Source organism: Symphalangus syndactylus, chromosome 23, assembly GCF_028878055.3.
Source record: "Symphalangus syndactylus isolate Jambi chromosome 23, NHGRI_mSymSyn1-v2.1_pri, whole genome shotgun sequence".
Taxonomy (NCBI): domain Eukaryota; kingdom Metazoa; phylum Chordata; class Mammalia; order Primates; family Hylobatidae; genus Symphalangus; species Symphalangus syndactylus.
The window spans coordinates 36,646,180-36,666,116 of record NC_072445.2 but is presented as its reverse complement, the minus strand read 5'-3'; the positions used below and the strand labels follow the sequence as shown (position 1 = coordinate 36,666,116).

Below are 19,937 nucleotides of genomic sequence, written 5' to 3'. Positions count from 1 at the left end.
TTTCAAGAGCTTATCAATCAGTCAGCGCTTGTTCATCCCCGAGCGGATGTGTGGTAGTATTGTGGTGGACTTTTACTGGGCACTCTGCCGAATAACTAGGGTGGCACTTGTGCTTTAGTCCATTTGGCTATCCCTTTCACCCTGGCATTTCGTCAACCAGAGGAAAAAAAAAATGGCAGTTGGAGTTTTAACCCAGACTGTAAGGCCCTGGCCAAGGCCAGTGGCCTATCTCTCAAAACAATTAGACAGGGTTTCCAAAGGCTGGCACCCATGTCTAAGGGCCCTACCAGCAACAGCGCTGTTAGCACAAGAAGCAGATAAGCTAACTCTTAGGCAAAACCTAAACATAAAGTCCCCCCATGCTGTGGTGACTTTAATAAATAGCAAAGGACACCATTAGCTAATGAATGCTAGACTAACTAGATACCAAAACTTGCTCTGTGAAAATCCCCGCATAACCATTGAAGTTTGCAACACCCTAAACCCCACCACCTTACTCCTAGTATCAGGAAGCCCGGTTAAACATAACTGTGTAGAGGCATCAGACTCAGTTTATTCTAGTGGGCCCAACCTCCGAGACCATCCTTAAACATCAGTAGACTGGGAGCTGTATGTGGATGGGTAACTTTGCAGTTACCCCTGCAAAGTAACTCTAAAGAAGACGACAAGCCCTGCTTCAGTCACACTCGGAAGCTGGCTGGTCCACACATGGCCGAAGCATGAGGAAGCTCATCGCGGGACTCATTTTCCTTAAAATTTGGACTTGTACAGTAAGGACTTCAATTGACCTTCCTCAGATGGGGACTGTTCCCAGTATATACATTAAGTCACTGAGGTAGGACAAAAGATAGCTATAGTACTATTATTTTATAGTTATTATAAGTGTACTGGGACTCTAAAAGAAACTTGTTTGTATAATCCTATTCTATCCAAGGTATGTAGCCCAGTCTCTAAATGTTATGTTTGTGGAGAAACTATAATAGAAGATCAATGGCCATAATAAGCCTGAGAATTAGTGCCTACAGACCCAGTTCCTGATGAATTCCCGGCCCTAAAGAATCACCCTGATCATTTCTAGGTTCTAAAAGTCTCAATTATTAGACAATATTGCATAGCTAGAAAAAGGAAAGAATTCACTCATTCTGTAGGATGACTTAGTTGCCTAGGACAAAAGCTGTATAATAGTACCACAAAAACAGTTACATGGTGGAGTTCAAACCACACAGATAAAAATCCATTCAGTAAATCTCCAAAGTTGCAGACTGTTTAAGCCCACCCAGAATCCCACCGGGACTAGACGGCCCCCACTAGGCTATACTAGATATGTGGACATAGAACCTACGCTAAGCTGCCTGACCAGTGGACAGGTAGTTGTGTTATTGGCTCTATTAAAACCATCTTTCTTCCTACTGCCCATAAAAACAGGCGAACTCCTAGGCTTCCCTGTCTATGCTTCCCGCAAAAAGAAAAGCATAGCTATTAAAAAATCAAAAAATAATGAATCGCCCCCTAAGCGAATCATACAATATTATAGGCCTGCTACTTAGGCACTAGACAGCTCATGGGGATACCAGACCCCCATTTACATGCTCAACCGAATCATACGGTTGCAAGCTGTTTTAGAAATCATCACTAATAAAACCGGTCAAGCCTTTACTATTCTGGCCTGGCAAGAAACTCAGATGAGAAATGCTATCTGTCAAAATAGATTGGCTCTTGACTACTTGCTAGCAGCTGAAAGAGAGGTCTATAAAAAATTTACCCTTACTAATTACTGTCTACACATAGATAATCAAAGGCAAGTAGTTAAAGACATAGTTAAAAATATGACAGAACTGGCACATGTGCCCGTACAAGTGTAGTACGGATTCGACCCTGTTTAGAAATTGGTTCCCAGCACTAGAAAGATTTAAAACTCTTATAATAAGAGTTATCTTAGTAATAGGAACCTGCTTACTGCTCCCTTGTTTGCTACCTGTACTTGTTCAAATGATAAAAAGCCTCATCGCTACCTTAGTTCACCAAAATGCTTCAGCACAAGTGTACTATATGAATCACTATCAATCTATTGCACAAGAAGACAGAAGTAGTGAAAATAAGAGTGAGAACTCCCACTAATAAAAAGTGAGAGTCTCAAAGAGGGGAAATGAGGGAAGAGAGACCCTCTCATATTGTTTTATATTCAGGAAAGGAAAGAGAAGCAAAACTAAAGGCAGGTAGCCTGGCACCTAGGAACCAGACCTGAAAGCAAGGAACCAGACCTGAAACCAGGCCTGGGCCTGCCTGACCTAAGCCTGGTAGTTAAAATTCCACCCTTGACCTAGTAACTGATTTTATCTATAGATTATAGAAAGACATTGTAAAACTTCCCGGTCTGTTCTGTTTCACTCTAACCACTGGTGCATGCAGCTCCTGTCACGTACCCCCTGTTTGCTCGGTCGATCATGACCCTCTCACGCGGACCCCCCCTTAGAGTTGTGAGCCCTTAAAAGGGACAGGAATTGCTCACTCGGGGAGCTCAGATTTTAAGACGCTAGCCTGCCGATGCTCCCAGCTGATTAAAGCCACTCCCTTCACTATCTTGGTGTCTGAGGGGTTTTGTCCGCAGCTGGTCCTGCTACAGTGGGATGGGTGGGATGGGAAATTTTTTAAATTATATTTTTAGGCTGGGTGCAGTGGCTTACTCCTGTAATCCTAGCACTTTGGGAGGCCGAGGCGGGTGAATCACTTGAGCCCAGGAGCTGGAGACCAGCCAGAACAACATAGCAAGACCCCTATCTCTAAAATAAAATTTTTTTAATTTTTAAAAATTACATTTTTATATTATCTTATTAGTATATGCTCACTGAGGGAGAAAAAAACATTTCAAGCAATACAGAAATGAATATAAATAAAATGCTAAGGTTCTTCTCACCTCGCTGTTACTCACAGTTGCTAGAGGTGACCATCATTTGAAAATGTGGCAGGCTAGGCGTGGTGGCTCACACCTGTAATCCCAGTACTTTGGGAGGCCAAGGAAGGAGGCTTACTTGAAGCCAGGGGTTCAAGACCAACCTGGCAACATAGTGAGACCCCATCTCTGCAAAAAAAAATTTTTTTTAAGTAACTGGCTTTTTTTTTTTTTTTTTTTGAGACGGAGTCTCGCTCTGTCACCCAGGCTGGAGTGCAGTGGCGCAATCTCGGCTCACTGCAAGCTCCGCCTCCCGGGTTCACGCCATTCTCCTGCCTCAGCCTCTCCGAGTAGCTGGGACTACAGGCGCCTGCCACCACGCCCGGCTAATTTTTTTGTGTTTTCAGTAGAGACAGGGTTTCACCGTGGTCTCGATCTCCTGACCTCGTGATCCGCCCGCCTCGGCCTCCCAAAGTGCTGGGATTACAAGCGTGAGCCACTGCGCCCGGCCTTTTTTTTTTTGAGATGGAGTCTTGCTATCGCCCAGGCTGGAGTGCAGTGGCGCGATCTCGGCTCACTGCAGGCTCCGCCCCCAGGGGTTCACGCCATTCTCATGCCTCAGCCTGCCGAGTAGCTGGGACTACAGGCGCCCGCCACCTCACCCGGCTAATAATAGCAAAATAATACCATCCTAATCTAACCACAGAGTTAAAAAAGAAAGTGTGGTATATATGAGTCAGACCCTTTGTTATTTTTATACAAAAGTGACTGTGAAATTCTTTGTATTTAAGCTAACGTGGGATTACATTTTACAAACTTTTTGTGAACTTGCATTTTGTATTTGCCTTGTCTATAGAGCACAGATACAATTTTATCTTGGTCCTTAAAATCTAGCTAAATATCCCATAGCTCATTTTTTCCTTCTCCAGGATTTCTGTTATAAATTATGCTTCTGTGGACATTCTGTACATGTGTTCTTAAATACTTATAAAAGTATGTCTCTAAAAAAGATTGATAGAAAGTAGAATTAGCGGGTCAGAGTGTATGTGTATGTCTATATCTAATGGGTGGAGCTAAATTGCCCTCCCTTAATGGTGAAGAGAAGTACGCTCTTCTCCATACCTTCACCAACATGGTGTATTATCAGTCTTTAATGTTTTCCACCATTGATAAGCAAAAAACGTGCTATTTGTCATTGAAACTGAGCAACTTACCTTATTGATTAGTGTTATATGTTTAGTCTATGAGTTGCCTATGTTTTTCTATTTTTCTACATAGAAATTAGTCGTAGTGGAAACACTTTGTGTAAATACCTATAATATTTGGCCAAAGTAGTACTCAGAGGAAAGTTTATATTCCTAAATTCATTTGTTAAACAATAAGAAGGATTAAAATTTAACCAAAAGAAAGTAGCAGAGAGTAACTAATAAGAGATTGTTAGGGAATTATTGAGATAAAAGCAGATAGTATATTTCTGATATTTTATGTTATGTGTGCTATACCTTAGTGAAAGAAAGAAAAGTAAAAGTAAAGAAGAAACCAAAAAGAGAGACTTGATCATTAAAATGAATTTGTATTTTTTTAAAGATTTCTGACAATTTTGATCAAGAAAGAGGAGAAAACCACTACACGTGAGGATGCTATAAAGAATATTCTTGGCCGGGCATGGTGGCTCATGCCTGTAATCCCAGCACTTTGTGAGCCCAAGGCGGGTGGATCACTTGAGGTCAGGAGTTTGAGACCAGCCTGGCCAACATGGCGAAACCCCATCTCTACTAAAAATACAAGAAGTAGGCCGGGCGCGGTGGCTCATGCCTGTAATCCCAGCATTTTGGGAGGCTGAGGCAGGCGGATCACAAGGACAAGAGATCGAGACCATCCTGGCTAACACGGTGAAACCCTGTCTCTACTAAAAATACAAAAAATTAGCTGGGTGTGGCACGCGCCTGTAGTCCCAGCTACTCAGGAGGCTGAGGCAGGAGAATCAGTTGAACCCGGGAGGCAGAGGTTTCATTGAGCCAAGATCACGCCACTGCACTCCAGCCTGGGTGACAGAGCGAGACTCCGTCTTAAAAAAAACAAAACAAAAAAAAACAAGAATTAGGCAGGCGTGATATCACACACCTGTAATCCCAGCTACTCAGGAGGCTGAGGCTGAGAATCACTTGAACCCAGGAGGCGCCTCTTTTTTGAGACTCTGTCTCAAAAAAATAAAAGAATATTCTTAATTGTACATTTTAAAATAACTAAAAGAGTGTAATTGGATTGTCTGTAACACAAAGGATAAATGCTTGAGAGGATGGATGCCTCCCTCTCCATGATGTAATTATTCCTCATTGTATGCCTGTATCAAAACATCTTGGCCAGGCATGGTGGCTCATGCCTATAATCCCAGCACTTTGGGAGGCTGAGGCGGGCGGATCAGGAGATCAGGAGATGTTAGCCATCCTGGCTAACACGGTGAAACCCCGTCTCTACTAAAAATACAAAAAATTTAGCCGGGCATGGTGATGGGCGCCTGTAGTCCCAGCTACTCGGGAAGCTGAGGCAGGAGAATGGCATGAACCCAGGAGGCGGAGCTTGCAGTGAGCCGAGATCGCACCACTGCACTCCAGCCTGGGCGACAGAGTGCGACTCCGTCTCAAAAAACAACCAAAACAAAAAACAAAACAAAATCTCATGTACCCTACTATGTACCCACAAAAAATTAAAAATTTTTTAAATTTTTAAAATTAAAACTTCAGAAAAGAAGATAGCCAGGCACAGTGGCTCACGCCTGTAATCCCAGCTCTTAGGGATGCAGAGACGGGAGGATAGCTTGAGCCCATGAGTTTGAGACCTGCCTGGGCAATATAGTGAGACCCTGTTCTCCACAAAAAAAGAATAGAAAAAAAGACAAGAATATATAACCTCAAGAGATTTTAAAAATTAATAATAAGATGATTTATAGGAATAAATTTTATGTGGTTAATCAGAGTTGCTGCCATCCCCTGGGAGGATTTAGAATTGTTTTGGGGGAGTTTTGTTCCATCACAACGACTGGTTAAGGTGGGGTTGCTACTGGCATTTTGCGCCTGGGGACCAGGAATGCTAAGCATCCTGTACTATGCAAGACAGTCCTTCACAGTGAATAATTTTTCCTACCCAGAAATGCCATTTGTGCCTATAGAAAAACCAAAGCTGACAGAAGTGGAAAGCTTTAATAGATCTATGAAGTAGAAAGCCCATCCTCCAAAAAGACACGAGGCCCATGTGATTTTATGGTAGTTTTATTTAACTGGCTATTCCTGTTAAATTATTTCAAATGCGGAAAAAGTCTTCTGAAATCATCATACAGGGCAAGCATAACCAACAGCAGTGATTCCTGTTTTGTATAGCATAGTCATTTATTTCTCTTTCATGTTTAACTCTTTGCTCGCTGGATGTTCTGGACATATTACCACTCGGAGAAATAGTGGGCAACTTTCCAGGTTTGATAGCAAATGGGAATGTAGCCAAGAGCTCTAAAAGCCATCTTGTTCTCTGTGGTGCTTTTTTGTAGCATCCACTAATAGTGCTTGGGTCCAGGTGACGTGGTACTTAACAGAGGACAATCATGAATGATTATCTGAAGACAGTGATACATATGGACTTTTTGGCGTGCATCTACACTTCAGAGGTTTTTGAGATTAAGTCAGTATTTCTGAGAGCTACGCATTTGAGTCTGTGCACAGTTTGTGCATGAGTATGAAGACCTTAATCCTTCCAAAGGGGAGGAAACGGTTTTTAGCTTCTCCCTCTACTCCTACATCAGAGTACCAATTCCTTAGCCTTTGGGGAATTCTAGAGTGTAAATCTTGGCTTTTCTCTTTGCCAGTTTTGGATTGTTTTCTCAGGTGTGCTTCCATCTCTAGTCCCACTTTTACTGTTGGTTTAATGAGATTTCAGGAAGAAGAGAAAATAGGTACCTGTGTTCGATCTATCATCTTTACCAAGAAGTCCGGGCTAGATTTTCAAAATAAATACCCAGGAGTATGTTTGGATGCTTTTTCCAAAGGGAAAACATATCACTGAGGCAGTTTGACAATTAAGCCTTATCTTCAGCAGCTTCCTCTTCTCTCGCCATCTTTTTTTTAAATAGACAGGAGTCTTGCTCCATTGCTAGGTTGGGATGCAGTGGCGCAGTCATAGCTCCCTGCAGCCTCAAGCTCCTGGGCTCAAGCAATCCTCCCTCCTGCCTTAGCCTCCTGAATAGCTAGACTAAAGGCATGTGCCACCATGCCCAGCTAAAAATTTGTTTTAGAGATGGGTTCTCACTGTATTGTCCAGGCTAGTCTCAAGCTCCTGGCCTCAAGCAATCTCACCTCAACCTCCCATGTAGCTGGGGTCACAGGCGCAAGCCACTGCACTGGACTTTTCTCACCTTCTTGCATTAGAGGAGCTCCTGCACAAAGTCCTGCTGAATAACTGTCTTCTTCTTATTAATTTATGTTTCTGAGTTGGAATAGTTCAATTTTCTTTCCGTTGTGGAACAAGTGCAAGCCTTATGAACTGTGCTTCTAAATTTTCCTCCACCATATGTATTGACAGCCATTTATATACATGTATATTATGTATTTATATACATGAGACATATGTAAAGTAACTGAAAGATGACAGAATATGTTAAATTCATATAAAAGTGGTATAAAAGTAATTTTGGTGTCCAAAAGAGGGATAAATTATGTCAGTGTAAGAGATCATGGATGGCTTTATTAATGAAATCACACTTGAGCTGAACCCCTAGATAGAGTTGTACCTGATAGGCAAAAGTAAGGAAGGAGAGAGCATTCCAAGCAGAAGGAGTGGTATAGACAACAGCGAGATGATGGGAGGAGGTACAGAGAACATGTCTGGAGAATGGTGAGAGTAATCCAGTTTGGCTGGAACAAAGGGAACTTGTCATAGAGCATTGGGTCTCCACCGTCACTGTTTATTCCCAAGACAATGCAGTGTTGTTGAGGCTTTTTAAATCAGATGACAGGATAGGAGCCACACTTCACAAATATACAATTGTGGATTCTTAGATTGCTTAGACTGGGAGAGACTGGAGCCACACTTCACAAATATACAATTGTGGATTCTTAGATTGCTTAGACTGGGAGAGACTGGAGGCGGGAATTCCCTAAAGTCAAGAGACTTCACAGAGTCTCTCGAAGGTAATTGGAGCCCAGACTAGAGGGAGAGTAGGAAGTTACAGGAAGGGAGGTATGAATGGGAGAGGTATAGAAGAAGCAGAATTAACAGGACCATGGAACAAAATGTATAGGAATGAGGAGAGGAATTTGAGGATGATTGTGAGGTTTGAGCTTGGTTAATTGAGAAAATAATGTACAACTAACAGAAATAGAGAATTGAGGGAGGGGCATGTTTGAGGGAAGATGTTAAGTCCAGTTTCAAATGTGTTAAGTTTGAGGTGTTTTAGGTACCAGAGAACATCCAAGTGAAGATACTTCATAAACACTTGGAAATATGAGTCTGATGAAAGATGTGAAGATTAGAAATACAGATTTAGGAATCATCCAAGTTGAGGTGATTCTTAACATAAAAGAGAATCCAGGCTGGGCGTGGTAGATCTTGCCTGTAATCCCAGCACTTTGTAAGGTTGAGGTGGGTGGATCACTTGAGGCCAAGAGTTCAAGACCAGCCTGACCAAAATGGTGAAACCCCATCTCTTCTAAAAATACGAAAATTTACTGGGTGTGGTGGCGCAAGCCTATAATCCCAGCTACTCGGGAGGCTGAGTCATGAGAATCATTTGAACCTGGGAAGCAGAGGTTGCAGTGAACCAAGATCATGCCACTGCACTCCAGCCTGGGTGACAGAGCAAGACTCTGTCTCAAAAAAAAAAAAAAAAAAAAAATCCATTGCTGAGAGACGAGAGAGATTGAAGAGGTCCAAAACAGAACTTAGCCTGGGCAACATAGTGAGATCTTGTCTCTACGAAAATAAAAAATTTTTAAAAATTAGCTGGGTGTGGTGGTGTGCACCTGTAGTCCTAGCTACTTGGAGGCTGAGGTGGAAGAACTGCTTGAGCCCAGGAGGTCGAGTCTGCTGAACTCCGGCCTGGGCGACAGAGTGAGACCCTATCTCCAAAATAATAATAATATTTTTTTTTTTAAAAAAGAGTAGAGCTTATGTTTAGAGGCACAAGGGGAAAGAAATGTAGGAAGATAACTGGGATAATGCAATATCTTAGGAGCCAAGGCTGAATGTGACAGAAAACCCTCAATAACTGAGGTTGAACAAGATAGAAGTAAGGAGTGCTGGGCTCAACAACAGTTCATGACCATTAAGGACCCAGTCCCCTTCTGCCATCTCATGGTTCAAGATGGCTATCCAAGTTCAAGCCATCAGCATGGGAAGGAAGAAAGGGGAGAATGGCACTTTAAAGATAGTTCCCAAAAGTTACACATGCCACTTTCACTTATAACCCACTGGCCAGAACTTGGTCATGTGGTTACACCTAGCTACAAAGGAGGTGGGAAATGATTGTCTTTATTCTAGGTGGCTGTGAACCTAAAAGTCCCATAACCAAGGAAGGAAGGGGAGAGTGGGTACTGGGGGCAATGGGCAAACAGTATCCATTGATATAGAAAGAGCTAGAAGGATGAAAACTAGAAAAAGGGTTAGGCAGTTAGAAGGCCATTGGTAAATCCTAAATGGGGTCTAATTTCTAAGGTAGGAGAGAAGTGATGAAGTTACCCCCCCAATTTTTACATGGTGTTGAGAGCAGTCGTTTAGAAAGTTTGATCTGTCTTCTCGGGAAATTGGTGTGATTGTCCTCCAAAAAGTGCAGGTGCTGTGGGTAAAGATGATGGCTTAAAGACAGCAGAAGAGATGAGGAAATCGATCTTACATAGTTTTCAAGAGATGAATGAAAAGCTCACTGGGCCTGGTAATCAAGCTGGCATTTGAATTCTTGCTCTAGCACTTACTGGATGGTGACCATTATTTAGGGAATCATTTAACCTCTTTAAGCCTCAGTTTCTACATGTAGAAGGGATACTAATCCTTAACTCATGGTTGTTGTGAATATTAAAAAGAAAATGCTTGGCATAGTGTCTGGCACAGAAGGAGTAGTACTCAGTAAGTAGTAGCTGTTGCAAGCCAGCTGAGTTAGGTGAATTGGTAGACGACTCAAGTCAGTTGTTTCTTGAGTATTTAAAAGGGCTCAACATTCCAGCAACTGGAGAAGGGAAAGCAAATGGCTATGAATACCCACTACAAGAACTGGCAGAAGATCAAGGGGAGCAAGGACAGCAAATGTGCTATTAAATTAGGCATGGTTAGAAATCGTGGCTGGTTGGAAGCTGATCCAGGCAAAGCTGGTATATTGAAAACTAGGGAAGTGTGGGGACCAGAGGTTAGAGGTCCAATGACAGGCAGAGAACAGACGCTTTAGGAGTTCAAGAAGATGGGGGAGATGTATTGAGGTAATCAAGACCAAGTCAATGTGAAACAGTCTTAAGTCCCAAAGCTGGGCTATACCTGTGGGCCCCAAGGTGAGTACAGGTGGCTCCTAGTCTGAAGATTCTCCACTGTGCTGTTACATGTAATCCCAAACCAAACTTACAAAAATACTGGCCTTCCCTGGCATTTGAGTTTTATTCTGCCTTGTTAAAAGGGCTACTCAGAAGAAATCAGTCTCCTTTGCAGAGTCAGGAGAAGGGAAACCAGCCTCTGTGTGCAGTGTTAGCATGATGAGCTAAGAGTTCAGAAATGACTGTAAATGAAAAATGGTGATAATGATAGCAGCTATCATTTACTGAATGCTTCCCACGGGCCAGCTGCCATGCTGATTTCATTTATGTTGATTATGTCATTGTATATCTCGTGACAGATCTTCAGGGTAGGGGCTATTTTTGTCCCTGTTTCAGAGCTGAGGAAGAAAAGGTTAGGTATTGGAGCTGAGACTTAAACCCTAGTGTGACTGAATCCAAAGCCTGTACTTTTAACCATGAGGCTAAAACCATTTCATCAAAAGCCTTGCTGCTATTCATGTTCTTAACATCACAGAACTGGAAGGGACTATAGAGAGGTCATTTAATCACAGATTCAAACCAGCCTAAATCCCAAAGTGCTGGAGAATGCATCCCAGGCATTCATTTTTTGAAAGAGACCTAGAGAGGAAAAGTCACAGGGCTGGGACTAAAACATGGGCTTCTTGAATCCCTGTCTAGCTCTTATTCTATTTCTCAGGTTGCCATGGACCAAAATGAACCCTCAGTCTATTTGTCTTATCAAATTGCAGTCTTCAGCAAGTGTCTGAATAACTTGGTCAGGACCTTCCTTCCAGGGAGAGCCTGGTGACCCTCTGAAAGCAGCCATGTACTTGGGAGTTCTCCTGCACACCCATGGTTTTTGACACTCACTATAGTGACTAGGCAGCTGGAGGATTCCAATCCTAATGATACGGAGAACACAAAACAACATGGGACACTGGGTCCTCCAGCCTTCTTCTCTGGGCCTGAGGGTTGATTTGAGTTAGCAACTCCTCACATGAGCTGCGTTCTTCAGCCTTAATTTAAGTGGGCAGAGGTGAATGAAAGAAAATGTGTAAATGTTGAAATGTTATTATTCAAGAGCCCTTGAGATCCCATAGCTCATCGTGGTAATTAAAATGCAGCACAGAAGACCCCTTGCTTCAGTAGCTCACAGGGTAAAAGGAAAATGAATGAGGATCACAAGTTGATGGGATTGGGAATTAGCATGCCATATTGAGTAGAGCAGCTGGCCTTGATGTATGAGTAGCATAAGAAACAGGCCTCCCTCCCTGTGTGCCATTATCTCCTTGTTTCTCTCCTAGAAGGGCAGACTGTGGGGAGGGCAGAGCTCGGGAAGTAGTGTAGGAGAAAGGCCTAAGGGTCTCTTCTGCAACTTCACTAGTCCCTGGGCATAAGGTTTGTTGCCCAGGGTGGTCTCTAACTCCTGAGCTCAAGTGATCCTCCTCTCTCAGCCTCCCAAAGTGCTGGGATTACAGGCATGTGCTGCCACCCCTGGCCCTTCTCTGCCTTTTCTAATGTATTTTTACTTCTCTGTAAGCCTGACAAGGTCTTATTTCTCCTTCAGTGCTCAGCTCGAAAGCTACCTCTTCTGAGAAGCCTTCTGGTTCAAAGTAATCAGGCTTTCCTTTTTGTCTGCCAAGCATATGATTTATGCCTGTCTTAAAGCATCTATTGAGGCAGACTTGGTGTCTTTATTTATTTATTTTTTTTTTATTTTTTGGTGAGACAAGGTCTCGCTGTGTCTCCCAGGCTGGAGTGCAGTGGCATGATCACAGCTCACTGCAGCCTTGAATTTCTGGACTCAAATTTTCCTCCCATCTCAATCTCCCAAGTAGCTGGGACAGCAGGTGTGCACCACCACACCCAGCTAATTTTTAAATTGTTTATAGAGATGAGGTCTCGCCATGTTGCCCAAGCTGATCTTGAACTCCTGAGCTCAAGCAATCCTCCCATCTCAGGCTCCCAAAGCGTTGGGATTATAGGCATGAGCCACCACACCTGGCCTCTTTATCCTCATATCACCTGGGTGCCTCCTGAGGGCAGACACTTCATACATTTGTCCATGGGATGAGTGGTTACAGTGACAGTTCTGGGGCCTGTCTCAGAGTTTCTCACTGCAGCCCTCTCACCATATTACCTTCTGTCCCTTCCTTCTGCTGTTCAGAGTTACAAAGATGGTGAAGGTAATGAATGCTTGTGAAGTGCTTTATGTCTTACAGAGTACTTTCATGTACCTTATCTTTGATGATCCTCGTGACAGACCTGTGAGGAACGGAGAAGTAGTTGGTCTCATCTGTGAGCAAAGTGTGTTGTAACGGACCCTGTGTGGAGGATAATAACAATTTCAACATCTATTGAGAGTGTGGCACGTGCCAGACACGGTTCTTAATGCGTTACACGTATAATTTAATTACCGCAACAATCCCCCAATTAAGATCCCAGAATTGCACAAAGAAGTGAAGTAATTTGCTTAAAAACTGCTTCTTGATCAGTATATTCTATTGTTAGCACCTTGTCCCTAAGAGACCTTATATTATCCTTACTTTGCAGAAGGAAAAAAGCATTGAGTAATTCTTTTCCCGCCCATTGATCTGCCAAAAAAACTCATCTTGGCCTTGGATGTGGTTTTTAATGGGAACAAGAACACCAGCCTTAGGCTCTTAGATCTCGGCAAGCTTTTCAGATACCAAAGTGTCTTTCTGAGGAATTGCCTGGCTAAGTCATATGATTATAAGAATTTCTTTCCATCATTTCTTATATTCCACAAAATATTGGTGGATTGTGGTTTCTCTAATAGGATTATGACCCTCAGAGATTCTTCTTCCACATATTTCCTTCCTCCGTAAGTTTCCATTCTTTCCTTCTGCCCACTTCCTTCCCCTTGGCATGTGTCTGGTATTGAGCCCTTGGCATCTGTCTCTCTTTCATCATTGATAGCTAGCGTGAATGGGTGGCTGTTTCACAGGGCCTGCATTGTTGGCTCCCACAGCAGCAGTTCGAACATTCTCTGTGGCCTGGGTTCTGAGGTCCACCCAGGCAGTGTGAGCCAGGCTGGCCCCCAGTTCTGAGCTATGGTGTTTCCTTTCGTTGTTGGTGCCTTAGCTCCCAGTTGTTAAATGTGAAGCTGGAAGTTGATACAAAGCAGTAGAAGCCTGTGCTCCTTTTACGAAAGTCATCTTGCATTCAAATATAGTCAGAGGGACATTGTACCTTAGGCCAGGATCTGTAGGAAGTCGGCTGTTAGAATGTGGTCCCAGAGATGGCAAATTTTGCAGCCTGATTAACTCTCCCCATCAGCTTCCCCTAGAAGTACTATTGACCTGAACCACATTAAATGGTCATGTGTCATCCTCACTGTAGCCCCACCATGCAACACCACTGGGTAGCTTTGTTCTGGCTGCCAGTTGTTATATGTAATATTCATAGCCATGAGTCGTGGCTTCCTGGGGCCTCAGTTAAGCTATATGAAACTCTTATGTGCATTCCTTCTTCCCTAGAGAAAGGATTCAAGTTTTTCAGGGCTTGTTCATTGCTCAGGACCTGACCTTTGGGGTACAGCATTTTTGAGTTGAGGTGTGGAAGTCCCAAAGTGGTCAAGTGTAGAGAAGGGGCCCAGCACAGTGGCTCACGCCTGTAATCCAGCACTTTGGGAAGCCAAGGCGGGCAGATCACTTGAGGTGAGGAGTTTGAGACCAGCCTGGCCAACATGGCAAAACCCCGTCTCTACTAAAAATACAATAAAATTAGCTGGGCATGGTGACACACACCTGTACTCCCAGCCACTCAGGAGGCTGAGATGGGAGAATCGCTTGAACCCAGGAGGCAGAGGTTGCAGTGAGCCAAGAGTGTGCAACTGCACTCCAGCCTGGGCGACAGAGCAAGACTTGGTCTCAAAAAAAAATAAAAAAGTGTAGAGGAGGGAGATGCCAAAGTTGGTGCTCCTGTGCTCCTGTGGATAAGTAATCAGAGCCATAAAGTGGAGCTAATTGGCTGCCCCTGGCCACTTCTCTAGACTCGTGAAAAGCTGAACAGACTGTGGAGACTGAACTGCTCTTCTGGAGCTGGGAGGGGAGAGGGGGCTATGTGGGAACTGTATCCCTGCTCAGACCTCAGCGAGTTGGGCTCACTGTGAGAGCTGGTTGTTGAGACCACTTCTTAAAGGCTGTTTTGGAAGAACCACTGTTGCAGGACAGTAGCGTCATGCGTGGGCATTGGAGACTGTGTTTTAGTACATTGTGTTTATAAAGCACTGCTCATTTTGCACCCCTCCTCACCTGGCTACCCTCTCCAGTTGCAGAACTGAATCTCAAGAAGGGGCTTTGGGCCTTCAGGTGTGCTGATGAGGGAGAATGGCTGCTGTGTAGGCAGCAACAGGAGAGGTACCCAGGCAGGCGTCTCGCATCCCTAAGGGGGAGAAGTGTGCCATCATGACATGGTGGAGACCCGGATTCTCATCACTATCATGACATTAAAGGGATTTTTAAGTATCATGCAGCCCAGCCCAGTCACTTTAGACACTGAGACCCAATAAGATGAAATCACTGCCAAGGCCACACAGCTAGAGAACAGCTCAGCCAGGACCAGAGCCAGATCTTCAGGCTCCTAGGTTAAAGTCTTCTCCCACACCACCTGGGGTAACCACTAAGACTCCTCATCTGTAAACATAGTTGACCCTTTTGGTTCTAACATTCTCTGAGCTCATGAATAGTTCTTGAGAGTTTTGAGCAGACTAGGAAATTGTTTGGTGTAGGTGCAATAGATTCCACGTATAGAGAAGATTAAATTGAATATTATGGAATGTGAGCTAGTGCTGGACATAGTGTTATTTACTCTGATGATGTGGGTTAGAATCTTTAATGGGACTGAGTTCACGCAAGGAAAGCCCCTGGTGTGCCAGTGTAGTGCTGATGTTAGATTCTGATTTGGCCAATTATTTATGCTACTTCAGGGCGAGGTATTTGAGTGTACAGTAGTAGTTGGCCCCATGAGCTACTAGTGTCAGATTTCTAGGATGTTAGGGAAGTCTCGAGAGAACTGCACATGTCTCCTGGCATTGACAGATTAGACCATTTTGTTTTCAGTGGATCAACTAAGGTTAAACTTAAACAAATATGAGCAGCTGGGAGATTTTGGAAGAAGCAAGATGTGCACATTCTCAAAAAAAAAAAAAGAGAGAGAAAGAAAAGTCTGTGCTCCCTGAGGAAGGAAGGATGAGGCGTGGAACTCGGAATGGCCCCCTCTGAGGAAGGAAGCAGTTATTTCTCTGCCGTTTTGTTTCTGTTAAGGAATTCCAGAAGTTGCAGGTTGTGGATCATGACCTCTTTTTTTTTTTTTTTTTTTCTGTTGCTGCTTGCCAGAGGAAGGGAGGGCGGGTGGCCTTTAAATAACACTTTGGCCTTTATGGAAATGTATCAGATGTTCCAGGAGTGGGTCTCACGGCTCGCGCTTGCTCACTGGTGCTCTCGCTTTTGCTCCACGTTCACTCACTCTGTCCTGACTTGTGTCCTTTCTCTAGGTTATAGTTAACACTCTTCTCGCCTTATATAGCAAGGTCTGGTCGTTAATGTTAACAGAAATCTAACAACAGGGAAGGCTGCCAGATAGCATTAATCAGGCCAGTGTTTGGAATTTCATAAATGCTCTGACTTTGGGTACAAATTGAACATTAAGAACAATATGAAAACTGTCTTCCTTCCTCTCTCTTCTTCTCTCCTCTCCTCCTCCCCAGCCTATCCAGTTTCTGTCTCTCTCTCTTTGTGAATTCCTCTGCTCTGCTGTATGCTTGCTGCATTGGAACTTTGTTGATTTTTGCCACGTTTAATTTTTTATTTCTCTGTCTCTCCGTCCACTCCAAGACCACACGCGGAGCAGCAGCAGCCGGAGCCAGGACTCTACGGAGGGGCAGGACGGGCAGGTCCCAGAGCAGTTCTCAGGCCTCCTCCACGGCTCCTCCCCGGTGTGCGAGGTGGGGCAGGACCCTTTCCAGCTGCTCTGCACCGCTGGCCAGAGCCATCCAGACGGGTCCCTCCAGCAGGGCGCCTGCCACAAGGCCAGCATGCAACTGGAGGAGACGGGTGTGCATGCTCCTGGAGCCTCCCAGCCCAGTGCCCTGGACCAGAGCAAGAGAGTGGGCTACCTAGCAGGCCTGCCCACCACCAACAGCCGCTCGCACCCTGAAACTTTGACTCACACAGCATCTCCGCACCCTGGTGGTGCTGAGGAAGGAGACCGGAGTGGGGCCAGGAGCCGAGCCCCTCCCACCAGCAAACCCAAAGCTGAACTCAAACTCAGCCGCAGCTTGTCCAAGTCTGACTCTGATCTCCTGACCTGCTCACCCACAGAGGACGCTACCATGGGGAGTCGGAGCGAGTCCTTATCCAACTGCAGCATTGGGAAGAAAAGGCTAGAGAAGTCACCCTCCTTCACCTCGGAGTGGGATGAGGTAAGGCTGACATGACGTCACAGGGAGCTAGGCTGGCCAGGCTGGCCGCAGCCCACCACAGCTCCCCTGAATGCCAACTCTCAGGCCCAGGATCTGGGCAAGGTTGCTCTGGTTCTTTCACTCCGTAACTAATGTGTTTCTGACAATCGTAAGAAGAGGTGAGCCTCAGGTAGTCTGGATCACAGAGGACAGGTCTATTAATGGTTAAATTAGAGGGTGGAGGCCCCAGCAGAGCAGGGCTGAGGGAGGGGCAGTTTCTAGAAATGACGTGCTGTTTGGAAATATTTGGATCCCATCAGCCCCATTGAGAGAATCATGCTCACCCTGGAGATGCTTAAGAAGAGCTGGAGTACTTCCTATGAGTGCTTCAGGAGGAAAAGAGAAGATCCAGGGTTAGTTGAGAGGTGTGAGGGGTGTTCAGGGGAGGACAGGGGTAGGGCTGGGGGGAAAGCTGCTGAAAGGGGGCTTTTCTTTTTTTTTATATATAATTTCAACTTTTATTGTAGATTCAGGGGGCACATGTGCAGATTTGTTACATGGGTATATTGCATGATGCTGAGGTTTGGGGTACGATTGATCTCATCACCCAGGTAGTAGGCATAGTACCCGATAGTTAGTTTTTCAGCCCTTGCCCCCACTCCCTCCCCTCTCCAGTAGTCCCCAGTGTCTATTGTTGTATCTTTATGTCCATGAGTACCCAGCATTTGAGGGAGAACATGCTGCACTGTTTGGTTTTCTGTTCCTGTGTTAATTCACTCAGGATAATGGCCTCCAGCTGCATCCATGTTGCTTGCAAAGGACACGAGCTCATTCTTTTTTATAGCTGCGAGAGAAAGGCTTTTCTATTCCCTGCTTCGCCATGGTTATTCTTACTGTGCTGTCCTAGAAGGCCAAATACTTCTTCCAGCAGAAGGATCCTGCCCATCCCACATTCCCAGATTGGTCAGGCAGAAGAGGGCTAAGTGGTTCAGGAAATGAAGATTAGGGAGTAGAAAACATTGGGAGTCAGAGGCCCAGTTTTTTTTCATAGCCATTGTTAGTTGGAAATATATACCAAAGTATTCCTCTGTGACCTATGGCATATCTCGCTGAGCAGAAGAATGTGTTTCTCAAAGATAGGTAAACACCCTGGGAATGTTAAAGTACCACCCTTGCAAGCTTCTTACTGAGTGGAAGCTGCCTTTGAAGTGGACTGGGTCTGTCTCTGAGGAATAATTTCAAGAACTGCATTTAGCTCTCCAAGAGGAGGGGAACACTACAGCTGACATGTCCATTTGAACAATCTGTACACTTAATGCCCTACCCAACTCTATTTGGGTAGGTGCTGGAAAGTTATGTAAACCAAAGCCAATCCATTTCCAGTGAAGGATCGGGGTTGGGGGCAGGGGCTTGTGCTTCCAGCGCTACCTCCAGATAAGGTATAAGATGAAGCTTAAGGTTCTGATTAGGCAGAGACAGAGGAATCCTGTGCAAAAGATTTTCATTGCTTAGTAAACAAAGATTTGGTGAGCCTGTGCTAGATGCCTGGCCACTCATGGAAAATCACTATGAGTGAGATAGCTCTGGGGGAGAGGGGTGCCAGGAGATTACACACTGGAGTGTGTATATTTGTAGGAATGTATGCTCTACCTTTGTTTTTTAAAACAGAGTTTTACTAATTTACAGTCAGCTATAGGAAAAGTTCAAGATAAATTTAAGAAGAGGGTGAAGATAAGTGCAGTGTGCTCTGAAATGGCCATAGAGGTTAAGAGAGAAAACATCAGTGACTCTCACCCAGGTCTGAGATTTTTAAAAAATCGGTGTTTTGGGGAGTGGAGACAGGAGGTATGAGAGGGTAGGAGGAGATTCAGGAAAGACCACTAGAGCAATGGGATTTGACATGGAATTAAAAGACCGAGTCTTATGGTTAAAACCAGATTGAAGCTGGCGGGATGAGGAGAGGTGGGTGGAGAGAGTGGCATGAGCAGAGGCATGGAGCTGGGAAAGCTCAGATCATTTGGTTTCTCTAGTGTGCTGAGTGTGTGTAAGGGCAGAATGAGAAATAAGGGTAGAAAGTGAGATTTGCACCAGGGTAGTGAGAGGGCCTCGAGCATCAGGCCAAGAGATGAGTACAGCCAGCCCTCCATATCCATGGTTTTCTGCATCTGTGGGTTTAGCCAACTGTGGATAGAAATGTTTGGGGGAAAAAATAACAAAACAACAATAAAAAATAATGCAAATAAAAATACAGTATAACAATTACTTACATATAGCATTTACATTGTATCAGGTATTAGAAGTAAACTAGAGATGATTTAGAATATACAAGATGTGTGTAGGTTATATGCAATGTTATTTCATGTCAGGGACTTGAACATCCACAGGTTTTGATATCCAAATGGTGTTCTGGAACCAATCCCTAGTGGATACTGAGGGATGACTCCTGGATATGCTATCAAGGCAGTATCTCAGAATCCTTTAAACAGGCTGGAAGACAGCTTTACCAGTCTAATGAATCACTTCTCCTTTGTGGCTCCTTCTGAGCGTATCCCCACCCGGAGAGGTCGCAGTGCTGGGCGATTCTTCACAGGATATTTATGTCCTGTTAACATGCAGCATTTCTGGGCAGTCTTATGGGCTCCACTGTTTCCTCCTGGCCAAGAAATACAGAATCACCTGGGCAAAGCTGGGCTTAATTGAGGCTGGCTGTGTGGGCTCGTAAGCCAGTGTCTCTTTGCATCGAGAGGAGATTCATTTGCTGATATCACCTGTGCAGATAAAGGTTGCAGGTGCTTACAGTGACCCAGGGATCTAGATCTATCCAAGATCTAGGTGTTGTGGGCCAGTCTCTAGTGTGACTGAAATGCAAAAGCCCTGCTACATTTTAAATTGGAAAAAACTTAAAGGCAATTGAGGTCTTATTGGAAAGAATTCAGAAGATCAAGGTTTGCTTACATCCGAAACATTAACAGGGCCCTTTTTGTGTAACCCTTCAATGTTGTTTCTTAGTGATACTGTGCTTGGTTTCTGTGGATATCACTCTCTAAAGAGAAACTCCAAGTGTTTCCCCCAGTGACTGGCCCTAAACCCAGGGCCTTGG

At 44.4% G+C, this 19,937-nt stretch overlaps 1 protein-coding gene across 6 annotated transcripts in view; it reads left to right on the top strand.

The window, feature by feature from the left end:
- ANKS1A (ankyrin repeat and sterile alpha motif domain containing 1A) overlaps nt 1-19,937 on the top strand; it is a 207,305-nt gene that overhangs the window by 115,809 nt on the left and 71,559 nt on the right. For all 6 annotated transcript variants that reach the window (XM_055263821.2, XM_063632245.1, XM_063632244.1 and 3 more), the window contains one exon: nt 16,272-16,858. In XM_055263821.2, coding sequence (XP_055119796.2) covers nt 16,272-16,858 — 587 coding nt within the window. The remainder of the gene's footprint in view (nt 1-16,271; nt 16,859-19,937) is intronic.